Source organism: Emydura macquarii, unplaced genomic scaffold, assembly GCF_026122565.2.
Source record: "Emydura macquarii macquarii isolate MOO-44397 ecotype Brisbane River unplaced genomic scaffold, CSIRO-AGI_Emac_v2 contig_67, whole genome shotgun sequence".
Classification (NCBI taxonomy): Eukaryota; Metazoa; Chordata; order Testudines; family Chelidae; genus Emydura; species Emydura macquarii.
The window spans coordinates 1,262,778-1,285,776 of NW_027130204.1; the positions used below are offsets into that span (position 1 = coordinate 1,262,778).

The 22,999-nt window shown below is 47.5% G+C and overlaps 1 protein-coding gene and 1 long non-coding RNA gene across 2 annotated transcripts in view; both read right to left on the reverse strand.

The window, feature by feature from the left end:
* Positions 1-6,963, reverse strand: part of LOC137140819 (uncharacterized) — a 28,352-nt gene extending 21,389 nt beyond the window's left edge. The window contains exons 1-2 of the long non-coding RNA XR_010916493.1: positions 6,863-6,963; positions 6,351-6,490 (exon numbers count right to left, since the gene is read on the reverse strand). This is a non-coding gene — a long non-coding RNA (uncharacterized lncRNA). The remainder of the gene's footprint in view (positions 1-6,350; positions 6,491-6,862) is intronic.
* Positions 6,964-18,114: 11,151 nt separating this feature from the next.
* PAX2 (paired box 2) overlaps positions 18,115-22,999 on the reverse strand; it is a 99,166-nt gene continuing 94,281 nt past the window's right edge. Inside the window, exon 10 of the mRNA XM_067537347.1 lies at positions 18,115-22,638. Within this exon, the coding sequence (XP_067393448.1) occupies positions 22,517-22,638 (122 nt within the window). The 3' untranslated portion in view covers positions 18,115-22,516. The remainder of the gene's footprint in view (positions 22,639-22,999) is intronic.

Consider the following 22,999-nt stretch of genomic DNA (forward strand, 5'->3'; position numbering starts at 1 on the left):
GCCCCTCTCTCTCACTCACAGAGCTAGCTTCCTCGCTCCCTGCACTTGGAGTTTTTCAGCAACTGATGGCTCCTGGTTCATTTCTGTGGAATTAATTGGTCCCTGAATGAATTCTGTTGACAGGGCAATTTATCATGTGTTTGGGTTGACAGTGCTGGATTGTGGTGGGGGGTGTGTGTGTGTGAGTGGGATGAGGGGAGATGGACAGGGTGGGGGTGGACAGGAAGATGAAGGAGGAGGAGTGGAAGAAAGGAGGAGGGGAAAGGAGGAGATTGGGGAAAAAAATAAAATTGTATTCATCTTCTGCTCCCTCCCCCCAGCCTGCTCCTGTGAATAATGACAAAGAGGGTGGCTATTTGCCACAAGTAACACCACCGGCCGGACAAACAACAAAATAACTTTCCTGACAGCTCCCAGGGTTAGCCCCAGACCTCTGCACTCCCCTCTGTTTCCCCTCTGGCTGGCTGCAGCAGGATCTCAGGGCAATTCAGATTAACCCTTGGAACACTGCCACAGCCCAAACAGCTTCTCTGCTGGCATCTCTCTGATAAGGCATGAGCCGAGTTATCCACATGGCCTGGCTAGCCTTAACACACTGCTCCTGGCCAAGATTGGCAAAGCCAGCGAGGGGAGTTGAGGGCCACTAGTTTTAATGGGAATTGGCCTAACTAGCTCAACTGCTGCATTATTTCAGCTCATGAAACTGGGAATTGTCAAGGGAATTAACATCAGGGGAGGACGGGGGGAGCTTGAGTCATGCCTCTCTTGGGGTCATCTTCCAACATCTCAGGGATGTATCTAGGTCTTGCTACAGGAATCAGCAGGTGACAGACTACCTGTGCTTTGCAGATCAGGCTAGGTGACCCCAAGGGTCTCTTCTGGCCGGAGGGTCTCTGACCCTTCACAGGTGGATAGATATGGGCTCAGAATGCAAAGAATTAAAACCAACCTCAGTAACAAGGGAGTGAAATGGCACCTAGAGAGAATGGGTTGGATAAAGAATCTAGACTAAGTTGTTGGCCTCTTCCATGCAACTGGGAGGCCTTCGTGTAACCAAAGGCACAGCATGGACACCCCCCATGCTGAAGGTAGCTCTCTGGAATGGGGTGTGTCAGTGGTAGCCCTAAAAAGCATTTCCACCTGGCTTTATCCTCATGTTGCCTCCTTCCCACAGCCTAGCTCTTTGTCCTGCACCAGGAGATGGAAATTTCAGAAGCACTCACCCTCAGCCTACCTCCACTCCTGCGGAAGGCAAGGAGTCAGTCTGAGCATGGGCCTTCTACCATCCACGTAAGTGGAGCAGCATTAGACCAGTGCTGTTTGCTTCTGAAAATCCTGGCTTTGCTGCAACCTACATTTGGCTCCTTCGAGCAAGGGGTGGCACTGAATTGCTAGTGCAGGGCCAAGTGAGGCTGGTGAAGCACTGCAGTTACACAGAAAGTGCACCAGCCAGGATTCAGCTGCAGGTGGCTAACAAGGCTCTCCTGGGATGAAACAGGCATATTTCCGCTAATGCTAAAAGGGCCAAGATAGCAGTGGCTGACTTGGGGCTCTTGGTTTAAGAAAGGGACAGAACTATGATTGTTGCTGATGGGACTTACATTCTTAGAACGGTTCAGAGCAGGGCATCTTTTTGTTCTGAGTGTTTGTGCAGCACCTCACACTGGGGCCACGTGTGGCTCCCCTAGACACCAACATAACAATAAAGAGCAATTGGGGCACTAGGTTTCCCTGTTACAAGTTACACAGGAGGAGAAGTTAAGCACACTGAACTTAGGGAATGTGAGATCTATAAAGGGGATCATTCCTGGCTGGAGTGTCTGAAGGTGGAATCTAGCTGGTTATAAATTCCATGTAACAGAAATATCTGCCTAATGGTTTTCTGTAATACAGAGGAGCGGAGATCCACTTGATAACAGTGATCAAAGCACAGATAAATTTGATCTCAGAATACGAATCATCAATGTTTAGCTTAAAGAAGGTTAAGGGATGACTTGATCATCACATAGGTACCTCTGAGGGAAACAGAAAGTTGAGAGTTGAGGTCTCTTCAATCTAGCAGACAAAGGTATAACGAGATCCAATGGCTGGAAGTTGAACCTAGACAAGTTCAGACTGGAAATAAGGCACAATTTGTTAACTATGGGAATAATCAAGCCCTGTTACCAAGAGATGGAGGATTCTCCAGCCCTGGAGATTTTTCAAATCAAGATTGCCTGTCTTTCTAAGAGAGATGTTGTAGATCAATCACAGCTATTGGACTTCAAACAGGAATTAGTGCAGGGAAATCCTATGGCCTGTGATATGCAGGAAGTCAGTCTAGAGGATCACAGTGGTTCCTTCTGGCCTTAATATGATTATGAATCTACCCCAGGGTAACAGTGGCAATGAATTTGAAAAGTCTAAACTAGATTCCAATCTCATTTAGCCCCTTTTACATGAGTGTAACAGACAGCTGATTTACATGGAAGTTGAAGGAGAATCTGGCCAGCTGAGAAAGATGACTATGGTCAGGCTGCATGGAATCAGCCAGGAGAACATTAGGTGTAAGATGATATTGTTTCACTTAAACCAAAGGAAATGCAGCAATTGAAGCCACATGAGACTTTGGCCCATTAGGTCACAAACAGATTTTTTTTTTAATGAGATACATAAAAGAGTCATCCCTACAAGAAAGGGAAGAGTAAAACCTGTAGTTTCAGATGAAGGTGAACATATGGAATGGGATACCTAGGGAGGTGGTGGAATCTACATCTTTAGAGGTTTTTAAGCTGAGGCTTGACAAAGCCCTGGCTGGGATGATATAGCTGAGGTTAGTCCTGCTTTGAGCAGGGGGTTGGACTAGATGACCTCCTGAGGTCCCTTCCAACTCTAATATTCTATGATAAGTTTCCTAGGGTTGAAAAAAATCCATTAAGAAGTGGAAACTGGGTATCTGGGATCTTAAAGCCAGAAAGCAGCACATTGAAACTAGAGAGTATGAGGGGCAAACAGCTGGAGGGACAGAAGATTAACAAGTTATTCAACACAATCTGCATGGGCTGGAGAACCAACTGTGGTTAGCACTTAATGCAAGGTCTGGTGTGATCTCCACATAGTCCCTCAGACTATGGATTTAGGAACACAGGATTTGCCAGGTGGGATGAGAACTGAGGCCCATCTAGCCTACTATCCTGTCTCAGAGTGGCCAGTACCAGACACTTCAGAGGAAGGCGCAAAAGCTCCCGGAGTAGGCAGATATGGGATAACCTGCCTATTGCATTAGGTCTCTTCTTCATTGCTAATAGCTAGAGATTGACTCAAACCCTGAATCATAAGATTTAATATCCTTTCCAGAGTTTTTAGCTTTAATTCTGGTAATTCTGGATATTCTCGTTATCGATATAAATGCTGTATCACTTTTTTGAACCTTGGCAACTTCTCCTTCAGGGCGTCCTGTGGCAGAGAGTTCCAGAGTCTAGTTTTGTGTTGCATGAAAAAGTTTGATCAGTTTTGAATTTGCTACCTTTTAATATCATTGACTGTCTCCTTGTTATTGTGCTCTGATGATTTATAGGGCTTGGGAATACTAAGGAAGCAGCCTGTATTGCTAGTCAGAAGAGTCCTCCTCAGCCAGGAAATGTCAGAGAGACGGGGCTATGTAGATAGCTTAACCAGCTCACTGGCCAATGAGCTGCCACATGGATAGAAGTGAGGGAGTGGCTCTGGGGCAAAACTGAGCTGAACTTCTTGTAGACGCTGATGGCCTCTGAACTTCCAGGGCCCTTGGAGAAGGGACACCCTGGAAGCATTGTGGATGGTTCAGGTAACTTTTCTGCCCAGGGTGCAGTGGCAGTTCAAGAAAACTGGATGCTTGGTGGAGAGATAGTTCATAGATCATCCTGGCCTCACACTGAGTGATGGTTGCCCACAACTGGAGGACTGCGCCCTGTTTCGATGACCTCATTTTAAGATTAACACAGCAGAGATTGCAGAGGTCCAGGGAAGGGCAATGAAATGGGCAGCAATACAGCAGGTCACATGTATAGATTAAGGCCAGAAGGGACCATTCTGATCATGTAGCTTGATCTCCTGTAAAATGTAGGCCAGAGAACCTCCCCCAGGAACTTTTACATCCAGCCCAAGACCGCTGTTTGAGCTAGAGCACCTCTTTTAGAAAGACACCCACACATGACTTCAGTACAGCAAGGGCTGGAGCAGCCATCCGACCGAAGGTGGCAAAGGCTGGGATTGGGTTTGCTGGAATAGCTCCAGTTTGCATTTTGCACCCAGTAGCTCACATACGACTAGAGATGAGGGTCCATAATGAAAACTTTTCCTGCCCCTTCTCACTCCAGCTTGTCCTAACCCCAACTCCAGCCAGTACTTTTACTGCCTCTTTGAATTATTTCCCTATTTAAAAGCCAGAAGCCACATCTCTGGGCCCTTGTGGAGTCTGACACAGGGCATGCTTCATGGGCAATGGAAGAGACCATTGATGGGAGTGGAAGGAGGGACAGACATGTGGCCACCTTTAATTTCTTTTCTTCTAAAACACCATGCACCAGGGAGAAGGTCTTCATGTCCTCCTTTCCCCCAGGAAGGTTCCCCCATTATATGCCATTCACCTGAGCTTTTGCTGACCTCCAAACAAAGACCTGGTGATGCAGTTAATGCTCTCATGTGCCTACACCATATACCCAAGACCCAGTATAACCCAGGGCAAAAGCAGGCACAAGTCTATAGGAGCTATGCCCACTGAAACCAAGGTGAAGCTGACCCCACATTCCTGGATGTCATTTTCAGCTCAAACCAGGTGACATCTTGGGCAATTCACTTCAGTGCTGCAGTTCCCATCTCTAATATGGGGGCAACAACATTTTGATCTGTTGTGAAAGTGCTTTTTACAACCTCCGCAGAAGAGCACCACATAAAAGCTAAATCTGGCCATTCGAGTTCAGCCATTTAGGAGTTCAGTGTGGGGGAAATGATACACCTTGAATTTCCCCCAGACTCAAAGGTATCCTTTCCTGGCTCAGATAGACCCTTGTGGCACTGCTGAGTTTTTGTCAAACTTTCAACAATAGGAATCCCCATGGAGGAACACGAGTCTAGAAGGAGAATGTTTGGGAACGTTATGAGTGAGTGAAGGTTTTTGCAGCCCTCTGGCCTGATCCAAAACCCAGCGGAAAGACTCCCATTGACGCCAATATGGTTTGGATCAAGTCCTTGCAGAGCTGATACAAATGCAGTCCCAACTCGATTGCACCCTACGCTGGATGGCTGGGAAAGCCAGGAGCCCCCAGGAGCTCTCTTCTGCCGCACAAATCTAGCACCGCTGGTGATGTTTGACTCCCTTATAGGGGTAGCTCGTCCTACATTGGACCAAACACCCCCACCCTCACCCCACTGCCATTCACCTTTGGCCTGAACAGAAGCATGAGAAATGTATGCCTGCAATTTAACCGCACAAGCCTCCTCCTTCCCCTGCCACATCCCTCGAACACCCCGCGCTTCCCTCTCCTCCAGCACAGGAGGTGACATTGGTTAATGGTCGCGAGGGCAAAGAGGTCTCAAATCAAATCACAGGGTCAATGATTTTTGGCTTTTGCAATATCAGCCAAGCAAAATACATAAGAAATAGTAGAACACATGAATAAACAAGTCCAAACAGGCAATCCCTACCCAGCGACAGAGACAGAAGAGAGACCCTGTATGATTATGGAGACCCCAGTAGCAGCTGCATAGTTAAGGCTCTATTTTACTGCCAGTAATCACCCCTCGAGGGTTGTCCCTAAAACCTCCTCCTTTGGATCTGCAGTTTCTCATGTGGAATCCCAGGCCAGGAGAGACTTATTTTGGAACGTGAGGAAAGTCAGAAAAGCTGTTCTACGTTTTTCTCACTTGAGGACATCACTGGGGCTCTGTCCAGCTGCAGGATGAATGCTTCGGGTTGGAGCATTGAAAAGTTATCTGTATTGCAATAGTAGTCAGAGCAGGGCCCCCCGGTGCTCTGCACTGTACAGACAGAACAAAATGAGGTTCCCCGGCCCCAGTTTACAAGCTTAGTGAGAGACAAGGTGGGGGAGGTAATAGCTTTTACTAGACCAGCTTCTGTTGATAGGAGACAAGCTTTCAACTTACACAGAGCTTGAGACATGAAGAGCTCTGTAACTCAAAAGCTTCTCTCTCACCCACAGAAGTTGGTCCAATAAAAGATATTCCCTCCCCCACCTTGTCTCTAATATCCTGGAACCACCACTTAGTAAGCTGCCATCTTAGTAAGACAAGAGAGAACAGGCAGACAGGGAAGCACAAGGAAAAAAAAAAATCAGACAAAAATTATATTGAAGAACAGAAGCGTAACTCACCACTGGCACACCCCCTCACGGCCAGGCCTGGCATAGGGGACTCTCCTCATTCAGTGCCCCCAGCTGACAGCCTCTCCAGCCCAGCAGTGGTCTGTCCCTCCTCAGGACTCAGCTCTCCTGCTGCTCACTTAGTCCCACCCCTGCTGGGGTAACAGAGAGGGCAATAAACTGAACTCAGACCAGCTGAACACTTCAGCCCTTTGCAGGCCTGGCCTCCCACTCTTATGTGGCCTGACACCTCCCAGAACCCAGCTCCAAACACACTCCTATTTAACTGAGGTTAGTCCTGCTCTGAGCAGGGGTTTGAACTAGATGACCTCCTGAGGTCCCTTCAAACTCTATGATTCTACTTCCTCCCCTAGTGCCAGGGGGCTTCTACACCACCTTTTCTAGCACACCAGCTGAGTAACCCAGGCTCTCCCTCTCCTTTGGGTTCAGGCCAGGGACCCTGTGGCAAGCAGCTATGCTTTGTTTCCTCAGACTCCTCACTGCCTCCCTTGACTGCTTCCCACCTGGGCCATCTTCTAGGCCCTTTCCCACAGCTCCTCCACAGGCCAGCTGTACATGGGCCTGTCTCCGGACTCTTCCTTCACAACTTAGCAGTCAAGGTAGGACTGTCAAATCCTCCCCTTCCTGTACCTGGGCTTCCTCCCTTTATGCTCACCACCGACTCCCCGAGCTGGGCAATGTCTTCATTTGGGCCCGGCCCACCCTCCAGGTGCAACCAAGTACACTAATTGCATTCCATCTCCAGTTAACTCTTTCACTACCTGTGGGGGGTACACAGCCCATCCCAGGAACTTACAGCAGAACAAACAAAGGTGGAGAAGCATCCTGTGTATCCTGGCTCGCTGGGGAACTAGGGGTAGATTTTTCATAAGGATTCAAGGCCAGAGTTTTGCGGGGAACCAAATGCCCAGCTCTCATTTAGGCACCAAAAGAAGGGCCAGATTTCCCAAAGCCCTCAGCAGCTCCCATGGGGACTCCTATGGCTGGATTGGCAAAAGGGCTCAGCTTGCAATGGGCACCCAGTGGCCCCACCTCTTTTGAAAATCTGGTCACTTCTTCACGGGCCTTAAAGGGAGCAGGGCTTTTTTAGGATCTGCCCCAGATTGTACTCCTTTCCAAAGCCTCTGCTAGGCTAGAGGTGTGACCCTCTGGACTTTCTGCAAGCGTGTGGAGATTTAGTCTTTCTTCTGGAAAGTTGAGTGGTTTATAAAGAAGCAGCATGATCTAGTGGTTAGAGCACTGGCATGGGAGTCAGAGCTATGTTCTATTCCTGGACCTGCATTGCCCGGCTGACTAACCTTGGCTGAGTCCCTTCCTCTCTCCATCATGTCTATGTAGGGTGCAAAATCTTTTGCACAGGGACTATCTCTCATTCTGTGTTTGTACAGCACTTATCACCATGGAGCCCTGATCTCAATTGGTGTCTCCAGGTGCTACTGTAATATGAATAATAAATATAATGCACACAGATTGCATGTTGTTTTCCATGCCTGGAGCCTGTAACATCACCACTTTCTGGGCTCATCCAGATGAGCTGGTTGCTATACGCTCAGACTTTCTCCAAATCTTTTTCCAGAGCTTGACCAATGAACAATGATGCACTGTTTGCCTCTTGATCTAATGGGCCAAGCCAGCAAGTTTCCACATGAATGTTACTATTTGAGTTGCGGGGGGGCCTAAGGGAGGGAGCCACTGGACCCAAGACTCAACCAATTTCATGGGACAACAAATGAAAAAACAGGAAGGGGCATGAGGGTAAAAGGGTCAAACACAGGGAACTGGAAGGGGACACCGAGCAGAGAACACCGTACAGCGCCCACTGGATCCGGAAGGTGTCTAGGGAGCCAGAGGACGCTGCTCAGAGGAACTCTGCTCGGTTGCGTGAATGGATGGAGGAAGGGAAATAGGCCCCACAGTTGCAGAGCGCCCCCCCCCCCCAGTCAACCTCCTCTCCCTGGTGTTGTAGATGGCCACTTTGGCCAGCGCTAGGAAGAGGCTGATGAGGAGGTCCCGCAACCTTGTGGGGCCTCGGATGGGGTGTGCATAGATAAACATGTGAGAGGAAAAGTGCAGCCAGAACCTCAGCAGGAGGTTCTGGAGGAGCCGGAACAGGGGCTGCAGCCTGGCGCACTCTAGGTAAACGTGTGCCAGGGTCTCCCTCGTGCACCAAAAGGGGCAGGTGTTGGGGCGAGGGGTGAACCGTGCCAGGTACATGCCCGTGCTCACGGCTCCATGAAGGAGCCACCAACTGATGTCCCTGGTGGGCCCCAGGGTCAGGGTGGAGTAGAGGCTGGCCCACCGGGGGTCCTCGCCCTCCATAGATGGTATTAGGTTCCGCCATTTGGTGTCTGGGTGGGACACGAGGGCGAGCAAATGAAGGCTGTGGAGCACGAGTGTGTACAGATGGTTCCTGGGCATGGTTTGGAAAAGAACTGGCTGCAAATTGTGCAGCCAGCTCAGTACATGGGGAGAGGGCGGCCTGGGGGGCTCACGGGGCCGGGGCCTGAGGAAAAGCTCCAGAGGGCTAGAACTGAAAGGGGGGCAGGGAGCACTCTCTCGTAGGACCTGCTTCGAAGTAAGCCCGAGCAGCGGGGGGCAAGGCTGCCCTCACCTGGAGTACACACTGGAGCGTTTGAAAGGTGGAGAGCCCCATGCGCCAAGCCAGCACTTGGGGGTCCACCCAGTCCCCCCGGTCGTAGTCCAGGAAATCTCCGATCTTGGTGACTCCTGCCATCCACATGAGTGTTAGTTGGTGTAATCTAGCATAGAAACTTGTCAATGTTTTAGCTGGTTCATGTCTCACTTGCCTGAAGACAGATGTGTAGTATGGCCGATTCCAAGCATTCAAAAATCAAGAGTCAAACTTCCAAAATCCTGAGATTAGTTTAAAAATTATGATTTTTTTTGTTTTTTTTTTAAATTGGATTCTTTTCCTTTGCCTTGCAATTTCTGAGCCTTTAGGTCAGACTTACATTTTCAAGCTTGTCTCCACAACCATGATGGCCAAAAGGTATTTAACTTAAAAAAATGAAAGCCGAGATTCTCTCTAAATCACAGGATTCCAGGAACTGGCTCTAAAGTACCAAATATTACAAGTCTGGTGATCAAATCATGAGAGTTAGCAACGCTGCTACACAATCAATTTGTGAGAGAAGTGGCTAGCTGCAGCTGTGCTAAGAGAATACCTACTAGGCAGTACAAGAGACAAAGAGGTGATGGAAACAAAACAGAAGAAAAGAGAAAATAGAAAGTGTTTCAAGCTTTGAGAGGCAGAAGAAATCTGCAGTCAGATGGCACCATGGCAGAGGGAACATACTGCCTTGGAAGGCAAGAAGCCAGAATGAGGAAGAAGTTCTGATGCTCTCAGACCTTTCAGACAAATTGTGCAAGAGCTGCAGCGCAGGGAGTGCAGTTGCCATCTTTGCTGAGGGCTCCAGACACTGCCAGGAAATGTGTGTCAGACATCCCTGTTGTGGGCAGCAGAGAAGAGTACAGAATCTTATAGCAGAAATGAGGGCAGCAGTTCAAAGGGGCTAGCTGCTAAGAAGCTACAATGCCAGACTAAAAAGAAAGGAAGCAGTGATTAGTTAATTAAAAGTTTGAAAGAAAACAATAGAAAGAGGCAATCCGAGTGGCATGATCTTTGCATCGCCTGAGTTCCCAGCGCTGCATGGATGGAGCAGTTACTCAGGGATGGCAGAAAGGGAAATCTGTTAGGTGCCCTCGATATTAAAAGTCCTCAACCACCTGTTGCCCTTCTGCCATGCTATGGCCCAGACTACCAGACTGCCAATTCCACCTGTCCAAAAATCTGGGCCTGCAAACAAACTCTGAGACTGGATTCAAAATAATAAATGTGAGCTTCTTTCTATTTGCCATCTGGTTTTGCAGCCTTTAAACGGTCACATTTTCAAGTTTTTCTCCTCGACCTGGAGAGCTACAAACTTTTTCCCCTAAATAAAAGCAGAGATTCTCACATAACCACCTGACTCCAGGAGCTGGGGCTCTAAGGAAAACACCAGACATCACTAGACTCACCATCAGACCATGACAGCTAGCAACACTGCTGCGAGTGGCCCATCAGCAGCCGTGATGTAGTGACGTAGTGATCAAGTAGGGAACGTAGTGATCAGGGCGTCCCCTACTCCTGCAGCAGCATGGGAGCTGTCCCGAACTCTGTGAAGTGCTCCCATCTGCTCTTCTCGGGGGGGGGGGCAGAATGCCGAAAGAGCAGTGGAGAGAAGGCAGGGCCGTAAGTGGAGAGAAGTTGGGACCATGGATCCCCATTTTGCTGTCACAGGGTATGAGTCTCGCAGACCATGGCTAAGTCCTACGGGCATGTCAGGCCACTCATTGCTGGCAGACCCAAGCACTGCCCAGCCTCACGGTGCCTGTTTGGATGTCACTTGAAATTCTGTTTAAATAGGGGACAGCTTCAATGGACAGGGCGTGAAGTCCCCTGGACTCTGATCTCCATGAGGAACCACCTCTGCCCCACAGCTCCAATCATGGAGTGTCCTGGAGCAGGCTATTGCTGCTTGCTACCCAACCCCGCCTTCCTTGTGTCATCTTAAACACTCCTTCCCTCTGACCCTTAGGGTCTTGCACAGTTAATTTCCCCAGGGTCCTGGCTGGCAGGAAGATGGAAATCTCCCTCCCTGTGTCTTCCATCTGATGGGCAACTGGGCAGCGGCGAGGTGCTCAGAGAAGTACGGGAAAGGACTTGGTGGTGTCACCTCCCCACTCCAACTCTGCTGTGGCTCATCCCCCAGAGCCCCCAATGGTGTAATCTGTCGCATCGCACAGTCACACTACACCTTTCCAGTCATCGGGAAATCTGCTCACGCTGAGGCGTTGCAGCTCTCATTTACTACATGAGAAATGATGTACAGAACAAAAGCCGACGGTGGCTCCATGCCTTTCCCGGGGCCAGGAGGAAAGGGACGAGTTGCGGATTTTATTGAAACTGAAAAAGGAACCGCCCCCCACTTCCCAACTAGCCCCAGCTGCCAATAGGGATTCATAGCTCCATGAAGAGAGTCCCTCGGAGCACAGAGCTGAACTGTAGGAGTGACAGGTGCCTCCTGATATGCCTAAATGAGAAGAGCCAATCGGAAGAGGCTGCTCAGCTTTTGTTGTCATCTGGCTTTGCTTGGGAAAGATGAGTTTGATTGACAGATGCATCAAGGTTCACAGTTTATTGGTTTTTGCAAAAGAGCCAGATCTGCCAATTTAGACAGGGGAGTGACACAAAACTTTCCATCTAAATGGACTAATTTTACCACAGGGAATTCCCAGGCAGAGCACGCCAAGGCAGGCGCAGTCCTGTTTTATTTTTTAACAAGGACTGAATGACAAATATAAACGACAGTTCTAGTCTGATGGAACATCAGCATTTGACACTTCACAGGGGAGCGGTGAAATAAACAATAGGCAGAGAAATTGAATTAGAATCAGCTGAGAGTCAGGGGTGCTAGAGAGAGGGAGAGGGATAGCCTGAGCCTTCACAGTCATCTACATCTGGGCAAAGTGAGCGCTAAGTCGGTGTAACGTATCTTTGTTAGCACTTTTCATCCAGTCTTACTGGTGTAAATGGCCACACAAAGATGCATGGCAGCGGAGACCTAAACCTGAGGGCATCTGAGCCTGCACTGTTGTGAATGTAAAGCTAATTCAAATAATCCTGATCTGTGTTATTGATGGAATCATCAAAGTTAAAGATGGAAAAGAGCTACAGGGAGATTTAATTTATCTTCCTGCCAATTCTGGATTGTTCCTTACAGGTCATTGGCTAGGGTTCTGTCCAGTCTCATTTAATTCTGCCATCTTCTAACTTTTGGGTGTTAGCTTTGCAGTCTTAATTTCATTTTTGTATGGAGTTTCATAGATTAAAAAAATCTCCATAATGTGCAAGTGTCATGGTCCTGCACATAGGTCATCAGTGCAGGACTTTTAGATTAACAACATAGCCATTACCACTTAAGATACAGTAATAACTGTTAGATGATAGCAGTAGTAGGCTGTTATCATCTTTGTGCACAAGCCACTAAAAGGAGTTGTGTTTTACACATTTAGCCAGGGGATTACACAACTATTTGCTGCAGAAGCATGCTGGGAATCTGGATTCTTATGTTTTATTCCTTGCTCTGGGATTGGGAGTGTGTGTGCCTGATTACAATCAAGCCGGGTTGGGGGGTTGAAGGGAGACTGTTTTAGGGATCTAGATTCGCTGGGCGAATCATTGATTGTTTTCGGTTCTGTGCCGAACCAAAATATCGGGGGGGGCGGGGGCAGTGTTTTGATTTGACAGAAAACAACAATTTTTCTTCTCACCAAAACGGGGGGGGGGGGGGGGGGAGTGCCATTTCAGACTGAATAAACGTTTTGTTCAACCTGAAGCTGAATATTTTGTTTTCAATTTTCTTTTTAAATCCTTTTAATTTGCAGTTAAATTGGATTAAATTCTGGGGTGAAAAGTCAGACCATTTCATTCAGAAAATGTTGAATGAAAATATTTTGACTTTTTCAGAATTTCTTCCTTATTTATTCCCCACAGCCAAAACTATTTGCCAAATTCAACCCAAATTCATAAACAACTTTGGTCATCCCAAACCTGCATTTTTTTTAGTGAAAAAAAAACTATCGTTTCTGCAGGGAAACGTGGAGGATGTAGGATGGCGTCCAAGTGGATAGGAGTGTGTAAGGAGGAAGAAAGAGGGGGACCTCTGTGGAAGACAGTGGATGGACAATGTGACAAGAATAGAATGTGAATGGACAATGTGAATGGGACAGAAGACTAGGTTGGGGAAAGAAGGGGACAGGGATAAAAGGAGGGGGGGGGGGGAAAGGATATTTTTATTTAGAAAAACCAAGATCAAGATTTTTCAGCTAGTCTCATGATTGTGTGTCTGATTCATGACATTTGAATGTCATGTGCTTGGCAACATTTCTTCTATCACCCTCCCGCCACAGTCCCCCTTCTCCTCTTCTCCCCATGCACCAGCCCCTGGAAGTGGGAGTCAGAACAATTAGACCAGCTACCAGCTTCGGTACCATTCCAGCTCTTGGTGTCTGCAGCCTTGTCAACGCTCAGGATATTACCCTAAGTCTTGGGAGATTTGGGACGCTTCCAGAAGCCCCAGTGGTTCTCTGAGGAGGTGAGAAGCTCAGCATTCATTGAAAGAGAAGTAAGTTTCTGGCTCTCAAGGTTTGGAAAAAAGCTTGAAAATGGGACCTAAATGCTCCCAAAGCCTCAAAAACCAGAAGGCAAATAAACTTTAGGTTCTTTTTAATATATATGTTTTTTTTTTTTAAATCACATGATTTTAACCCAACCTCATGATTTTTGAGCCAAGCTCATGATTTTTGGTGGGCCTGACTCGTGACTTTTCAGTGCTTGGGGTTGGCAATCCAACTTCCCATGATTCATCACGGGGGACAGGAGGCAGCTCCTCTGTGCTGAATCATGGGAAATTAATTGACCAGACACTGCCCCCAGCTGCTGTTCCAATGCAGTCAAGTTTTTGTTCTTTACCAGTCCATGCAGATTATTATCCAGGTCTCCATTAGTCAGTATTTTACTCAGAAGGACCAATACATGGACATATGAGCTGTTAATTATCAGGCTCATTCTTCTTTCTTCTAGAAGATGGGTACCATGTGTTTTTCTTTCATCCTCCCCAGGTGCCATGGTTTTTCAGAACTGATTGCCAGTGGGACAGTGTAAAGGTCCCCTGTTGTGGGCGGGGCCAGTGGCCCTCCCTCACTGTCAATCTCCAAGGGATGCCACACCTCCTGGCACCTGTGGCCTGTGGGAAGTCCTAACAAAAAGGGGACCATCTCCAGCTCTTAGCAGGGCGAGCCCTGGGTTCCAGGCCCCAGCTCTTAGGCAGGATGGGCCATGCAAATAGGGAAGTAGTCTCTAGCTCTCTGTAGGGTGAGCACACAGTTTAAGGCCTGGTCCTTAGGCAGGGCGGGCAAAGCAAATGGGAACAGTCTCTAGACCCCCTTAGGGTGAGTAAGCTGTTCTGAGCCCTGGCCCTTAGACAGGGCAGGGCAGGCAGAAAGGAAGCAGTCTCTAGCCCTCAGCAGGGCAAGGAGACAGGTCCAAAGCCCAGCTCTTAGGCAGGGCAGGGCAGGCAGCAGGGAAACCGTCTCTAACCCTTAGCGGACAATCACCCCTAGGTCCAGGTAAGAAGGAGGAGGAAGAACACAGGCCCACCCAACTCCACTGCATCCAAGCCCAGGGCCCTGGCAGTGACAGGTTGGCCCTTCAGCGGGGCTCCAGCCAAAACGCACTGACCCAGCTACAGGCCCTAACGCAGCCAGATGGGTGTTTGGCTCCCCTGGGCTCCTTTCTTCCCCCCCCTCTCCCTACAGTACCTTGTCCCCCAAGTCATTCCCCATCCCCTTGGGGTGCTCTGCCTGAGGGAAGTTCCAGAATCACTCAGCCTCATCACTCAATGACAGGTCTGGGAACTCTTTGGAGCCATCGGCAGAGGGCAGCTCCTCTAGGTTGCAGGGTCCTGGGGTCTTCTCCGGCTCGCTGGGCTCAGGTGGCTCTGGCAAGTCCTTAGGGCCCCAGGCAGCTCCAGCAGCCTCTCCCCCAGGTAATGGTCTGGTGCAGGCCCAGACACCGGCACCAAGGAAGAGACATTCTTCTCCCTCAGCCATCTCCTTCTCACTGAGGGGGAAGGCCTGCCTTTTATACTTCCGGTCCCACCTCTCTGCTTACAGTCAGGTGGTGTATTTCTGGGCTCCGCCTCCCAGAGGGGGTTTGGCTCTCCCTCACCGTCAATCTCCGAGGGAGGCCACACCTCCCAGCTAAAGACAGTAAATTCATTAGCTAACTCAATATCCTCAAATGCATATCCTTGGGACAGGATGACTGGAACCATACATGCTCCTGGAGTCCAAGGGTCTGTTGTTCAAATCTGTTTTTATAGGGCATTTGTGACATCAGACTGGTTCAATTGCCTCTTTTTCTTGACCAGTGGATATAAAAAGGAGTTCATTGTCTCGGCCATTGATGTGCAATCCCTTATTTCATCCCTCTCCTTACTGAGGATCAGATTCAGATGCCCTTACTCATTTTGAATAGTACCTTGCCCTTGAGAACTGCCGCAGGCTGCAGTAGGATTAGCAGAGGAATACTATGCTCCGGAAGATGGCACTGTCTGGCACTTCCTAATATTTCTTTTTTCCAGGCTATAATAGCTTGTAAGACTGGATGTCTTTCTCAAAGCTAGACTGTAGTTCAACCACAAATTACGGGGCGAGAGGCAGGAATTACAGAGTGAAATTTTCTGGTCTGTGCTATGCAGGAGATCAGACTAGATGAACAGGCTGGCCTTAAATATCCATGTATCTATTATTAAAACAGAAAGAAATTTAAAAATCCATTTTCCTTTCCACCAGTGATACTGGTTGTTGATTCTTAGCCAGTCATTCATCTCTGACAGTGAATATAGGTTGGTCAATTTCCTTTCTTTGTAGTCAGGTTCACTTCCCATTTCTCACAGGTTAGGCCGTTGCTGTGCGGGACAGATTCCTAACACCTATAGCTGTGCAGAGAAAGGCAGTTTTGTTCTGTGGAGGATTTTGATATTTCAAAATTCAGTCTCATCCTGATTTGGAACGAAATCCCAAAATTTCAAAATTCATTGTGAAAGGGACTGGAGTCCTGGTCCTGGGCCAGCCTGCCTCGGGGAGCTGCCATGGACCCTAGAGGCACGGGGGTCTCCAGCTCTGAGGCAGCCCACCAAGTGGTTCCGCTGCATCTTTGTCAGCGCTTAACTGTCTCCAAAACATTTTAATTTCAATGCATCAGCATTTTCCAAAAGAAAAAAATGTGCAGGAGAAAACAAAATTTAAATTAAACCAAAACCCGCTGGTTTGATTAAAAAAAAACAATTTCATGAAAGCATTTCTGTCCAGGTTGCAGAGGAGCTCTGCTGCTTTAGACAAACTGGGTGTCTGGTCCCGTGATGTCAATGGAACTATGCAAGTGCACACTGGCTGAGGATCCAGCCCATTTAACTTTTGTGTAAAAACAATTTAAAGAAGCATGAAAAATGTGGATGCAAAACTAGTTTGGCCAAATTGTGAGCACCTTGCTAGTGTTTCACTGGGCCTGCACTAAGCTAAACTCCCTTGGACTTCATGTCGAACTGATGCCTGAGAAACACTGAGTAAACAGCTCTGTTTATGGTGTTCCTTAAAATAATGTAAACTATTTCTTAGGCAGAGGATGAACACTAAGGCTGGTGAATGGGTTATTAAAGACGTTGCATTAAGTTTTGTCTCTCAACTGACCAGGGTGGATTAAAAGTAGGAAGAAGGGTGCAGTAAAGCACCAGACTGTAGGGATTCCACTTATGGAAATAAAGTATACGTCTGTTAGTGTAGTAGAATGGCAGAGGTCAGATATGACAGGTGTCCATTACCCTTCCTTCTGTTGTGGCTTTGCAAACAACGCCCACTCTGTCCATTCACTTTGGTTGAGAATTGGGACTAATTCTGGAAGGTTAAAATACTTCCAGAAGATACCCTGAGCCAGTGATGCTAACCCCCAAATGAGACTACAAGGAGGCGGGAGAAGGGTGAAATGGGACCAGTGCTCCAGGCCGCTGTAATGAATCCAGCAGCATCTGAACTGCTTGGGAGACACAAAATGTATGTGTCATCACTGAGAGAGATCAGTGGAAGAGGGTGTTCTGCTGGCAATTCACAGGGATGGGAAGCTGGGGGCGTGGAAGCTCACAGAGGCAGGATGCATTGCTAGCATACAAACAGCGCTTTCTATCAAGCAGCATAGAATTATTAGTAGTAGTAATGTTTATTGTTTACATGGTGCCCAAAGGGTGCAGGGAGTGTAACAACCCGGAGACCTCGGGTGAACCCATTGGAGAGGGAGAGAGAGAGAGAGAGAGAGAGAGAGAGAGGAAAGAGAAACAAGCCAGGAGCCACCAGGGTGACATACCAAAAAAAAATTGTTTTTATTTCTCATGTGCACAAAAAAAAAACCAAAAGGAGAAGAGGAGGAGGAAGAAAGAAGAAAATATTCAAACAGACCTGAAGCAATGAGGAAAAGCCAAGAATGGCTGCAATAGTCTAGAACAAGTATGACCCAACACCCTCTTCTCCCACCCAGCAACCTCCCAGCAGCTGCCGCTAGTTCTGTTTCTGGTTTGATTTTGTCGTCGGTCCTAGAATTGTTGTTATTTGATCCCTTTTTCCTGCCCTTTCAAATCTTTGTCACCTTCCCAGCCATGAGTGAGGAGCACATTGGAGTAGTTGGGTGGGTCCTACAATAACCATCATTAGGTGAGGGCCGAGCAGGAGGGGTTTGGCTGTTGTTTCTTTCCCCTAGAGGCTGTGTACCCTTTGGGCAAAAGAAGTATTTTTTTTTTCCAATAGTTCAGTAAAACAAGATTCCTTTGGAGGAAAAATGTATCTAGAATAACACTCACATGGAGAGATGAGTGCAGGGTTGTTTGGGGGGGGGGGTTGTCTTTTTGTTTGTTTGTTTAGTAGCCTCACATTCATGTTGTGATTAGTTCTGAACCCTTGCTCTGTATTTGACTCGGCGCTATTGATGGGTCAGAAAGCATGCAGACATGGCCCCGTTTCAGCACGCTGAGGCTCATTGCTACTTAAAAAAACCCACGTTGACAGGTCACAAAAGGTGTCACTTTAATGGAAGTGCCCCTCCCTCCCCGCCCTCCCCCATTGCCCCACATCCCATCCAGGCCATGAAATAAGAGGTCAGTTAATGAGAAGACATAGGAACTTCAGAGAACAGGCCACCTGGGTCCAAATGCCACACTTCCTGGCCCTTCCAGCAAGAGCTCACAGGAGTCCTTTTCCCGAAAGGAAAAAAAAAAAAAATTGGTTTCACCACCACTTTTCTGCTTGGTCCATTACAGAAAGCAAATATGGTGATGGAGCAAAGGAAGAATGGAAAAGACAGGAGACAGAGGAAGAAGAGTCAGGAAAAGAATGACAATAAAGAGGAGTGAGAGAGGAGAGCGGAAAAGGAGAGGGAAGTGCAGTGGAAATCATTGCTAATGATGATAATACTTTGCACTTCTGTAGAGCTTTCTAGCCAAGGATCTCAAAGCACTTGGCCAATGTTAACAAATTCAGCCTCACAACACGTCCGTAAAGTGGGGAAGTATTATCAGGCTGGGGGACTGAGGTGCAGACAGATGACATGACTTGACAAAGTTTATCTAGAGCCAAGAAGAAAGCTCAGGAACCCTAGTTCTATCATCTGCTTTGACCACTGGAAACATCAAATTCCCTCACCAGAAGTGACAGTGGGCTAGAAATGAACGAGTAATGGAAGAAGAAATAAAGGGTGTAATGGGGAAGGAGATAAAGAGAAGAAATGAAAGGAGGGAGAGAAAAATAAAGGAGAACGAGGGAATGAAAGAGAGCAGAATGGAGGAGAGACATGAAATACAGCAAGAGATTTAGTTGGATTTTGCATAGTGGTTTTTTTCCTTCCAAACTTTTTTTGTTTGTTTTTTGCTGTAATTTTTTTTTTTAAAGAAAAATGAAAAAAAAAATCCATCTAAAATAAACCAACTCCCAGGCTCCTGGGGAAGGAGCCCTCCCACAATTTGGCTGTATCCTCAGGTTCTGGACTTGTGCTGTGCTTTATTGAACAGATAATTTTGTTTTCAGTGAGCACAACGAGACTTGCACAGTACAGACAGCGCGTTCCTTATGTACAGGATGAGACGAGGCTCTTTTAATAACTACCATGATGAAGATGGAGATGAACTTATATACAAGAGGAATTGCCTTCACATTACACACATTATCTTCCTACAAAGCAGCAATTGTTTTTGCAAATAACATAATATTAAATAATTGGTAGAATTTTTGCATTTCCTGCATAGTCCAGTCTAATGGAATCTATATGAATATTGATGGTTTTCTTCTGCATTATATCACCACATAAATCCCCGTGCCAGCTACTAGACTTTAGCTATAATACTGCTTTACAATGCATCCATCGACTGTAACTCAAAACAACCAACACAAGAAACTCTTTGGCAAATGTAATTCAGTACATTCGCATGGGGCTTTACGGAGAGGTGGTAGAAGAGGATAAGACTGCCTGGTCCTTTGCATATCACTCAGTCATTCTGTTTTCCTGATCAAACCCACTTGCTGAACTTATAAACTTTCCAGGCCAACTCAATGCATGGGGGAAATCGCGTCAGTGGAGTTATACCAACAATGAATTTGGTGCTCTGAGCATCAAATTAAGCCAGGCATGACTGAGCTAACCAAATCCTGCCTTCTCAGCCTATCTAGTCTCTCTGTGAAATGCCATCATAAGAGTTGACTTTTCTCGGCTGCTAGCTTCTTTGGAACAGGCTTCCTGAACTGCAGGTTGTCCAGTGTGAGGTGTGCCAATCTCCTGTTTTCTAGCCCCGGGGCTTATTCTAGTTGTCAGGGTTGGGATTAGATACCTCTGGCCTTGACTGCGTGCTGAGAGAAGCTGGATTTTGGCCAAGGAGAGCAGAGGCACTATTGGAAGAATCAAATGGGGACGTCATTGCTAATGAACAAGCATTTATCTAGTACATGGGGAGAAACTGAGGGGATGATGAGGGTGAGTTTTTTAAAATGATTAACCAGTGTCTTTTTTTTCATTTGAGATAGACTGAGACAATAGGCAAAATTCTGGACCCAGTGACATTGACACAAACATGGATAAATCCCACTGACTCCCATGGGTCCATCATGACTCCAGTGACTTCAGTAGGCCATCATGTCTCCATCAATTTAAATGGGGTCCGACGACTGAATCTGCAGTAACTCCATTGACTTAGCGGGGGAGGAGTAACTCTGTTGACTTCACTGGAGTTACTCAAGATTTACAAGAACAGATTTTAGCCCCTTCTTTTCTATGTAAACAGAAACCCTCCCTCTTCACATTCTGGGCCATCCCTCTGCAGAAAATGCATCCATATGGTCAGCCTGAGCTGTGCAAGTGCTGAAAAGAGCTCTGGATGGGGTCTTTGGGACCATTACCGCCAGTTGTTGATGATGGACTTTTCTTGCCTAAAGGCTAACCCTGGAGACAGAAAGCTGTGTCCACGCCCACATTTCATTCAGAGACCGGGAACCACGGGCTTTACACGCAACACTGCTGCAGAAATTGCTCCACAGTTCACATTTCCACCCTCAATGGGTTGACTCTATCCTGCCTTTGTTCTTGGATAGCGGCCCACTCATCTTACCCCAATCCTGTCTGAAACAATGAGACTCTACCTCTTGTTGCCCAGTAGACAGGCTCTAGCTGCCTTTATGTTTTCTTTGATTGACTTTTTGGGAGTATCAGTCCAAAGAACGGGAGCATCTGAATTTGCCGGCAATAGAGGAGGAATAAGCATTGCCACTGACAATCAGCCTTTTGCAAACCAGTGCTTGGCAAGCACTTGGAACCCCAAGAGAGCAGAGAATCACTAGAGAATCATTACAAGAGCATTCAGGGATCAGGGAATGAAAGTTAGGGTGTGTAGTATAAGGTTGAGGGTGCAAGGCTGAGGGTGTCTGATGTAGGGGATAAATTTTAGAGTGCAGAAGCCAGATAACTAGGTGTAGAGATTAGGATGAAGGGAGCGGAGTAGGGTATAGATAGCAAGGCTATAGGGATTAGGGGATTGGGAACCGAGTGTAGAGCACAGACAACAAGACTGTAAGGATGTGGAGCCAGGTGCAGGGCATAGGTATTAAGGTGTGGGAGTTAGGGTGTCAGGTTGACTGAAGCAGGTGTGTGTGAAGGGAGTAGGTGTAATGAAGGGGTAGGGAACCAAGCAACAATTCCAGCCAATTCTGAATTTGTCCGTCTCCGCTCTGCTGACTGGAGGGAGAGCTAATGGACCTGCATGAAACCCCACACGTTCCTTTCCACCACAAGCACGGTTAGAGCAAGAGACTGGGTTTGTTTTCTTTGCTTGCTGACAACTGACATAGAAACAGTTAACTTCCCACCGGGTGCATTTTGTTGGCTGGTTTGTTTGGTCTTTTTTTTTTTTTTGCCGGATGTGAATTGTCCACACTGCTCCCCAGAGAACAGGATTGGGATTAGGAAAAGAGGAGGTGATGGGGCAGAGCTGGCCTCCAGTCCTCTTCACCATCACATTCTAGTGCAAAACAGAAAGGAAATGAAACCCAAGAGTGAAAGGGGAGCATCAAACATCAGAGGAACTTGTCTGCCATTCGGGCGAGGGGATTTGGGTTTATTTTTATAGGTTTTTTTAATTTTGTTTTTTGTTGATTTTTTTTTTTTTTTTTTAGAAAATTGGGGATTTGTTTTTTTTTTTTCCTTTTTACAGACCTTCATGACAAAGCATAAAAACACAGTTATATTTATATATCTATTTATATATTTCTTCATTTCATCGGTCGGCTGGTTGACATTGCTCCATCCTCCTGTCTGAGCTGATTGTGTGTCACAGAAATTGTGTTTGTGTATTTTAACCCAACTCTGGCCTGTGAGGTCACAACACGCTAGGAGGGTGGCCTTCAAACAGAAGCATAGAGGAAGCCAAGGCGTGAAGAGAAGAGTGGGGATGGAGCACACAGAGAGACCCTGGGGGGGTTGGAGAGTGTTGCGTGGGCTTTTCCCTCACTGCCAGATGGGTTGCCTCTCTGTGCTGCCATCCCCATGCTAGCCAGACCATTCCCTCAGGCCTCTGAATCAGGCTGGTCGTTTAGCATTTTGAAGCATCCCCTATGGAAGAAAGTTTCTTGAGGGAACAATTTGTTGCAGGTGGCTTCCTCCCTTGCTTCTACCACTCCCTGGAAAACAGGGTCCTGTATGAACATGGGTTGCAGGTTGCACTGCTTGAATTCCCCTCAGTCTTCAAAATCAGGGAGGCCTTGCATGGCTGGACTGTGCCTGGCCTGGTTTGAAGGCCTACAGCAGCAGGTGAGCTAGCCATGGGCCCTTCCTGTTGTCCACGGAAGCAGCTGGGCTGGGGCGAAGGACAGAGTGCAGGGGAGGCGTATTTCTCAGTCTGATGTGGCGAGCGCTTCGATCCGGCATGTTCTGTGGGGAAGGGGAAGGAGACCTGGGCATGGAGGGAGACGGAGAGGTTCTCTTCACCCTTCCCGGGGGTGGAGAAAGTTGGTCAGACAGGTACAATATGGAGGCCTAAGCTGTCGCCCTGCAGTTTCATGTGGTTTCCATGGTAACTAGTGGCGGTCATAGGCAGCGGCAGCAGTGGGAGGTGCAGCGCCTCGGGATGTGGCACTATAATAATAAGGGGAACCTGAAAGTTAACACAGGAGAAGAATGGACTGGTTGAAAGGACAAACAGTAAAAAAATAAAATAAAAGAAAAGAAAATTAAAAAAAAAAAGAAAAGGAAAAGAAACAAACGAAAGAAAAAAGGACCAAAGGCAAGGACTGTGGCTGGGATCAGGTGAGCTGACACTCCCACCCAACTACTGGATTTCACTGAAGATATGTTGCCACACGTCATGCTCCCAGCAGAGATGGGTTGCTCCTGGGGCTGGGAATTTCCTGCAGACCAGTGGTTCCCAAATTATGGGCTGTGCCCCCAGTCGGGCTTGCGCCATCAGCAGACGAGGCTGCGATCCCAATCGAATATG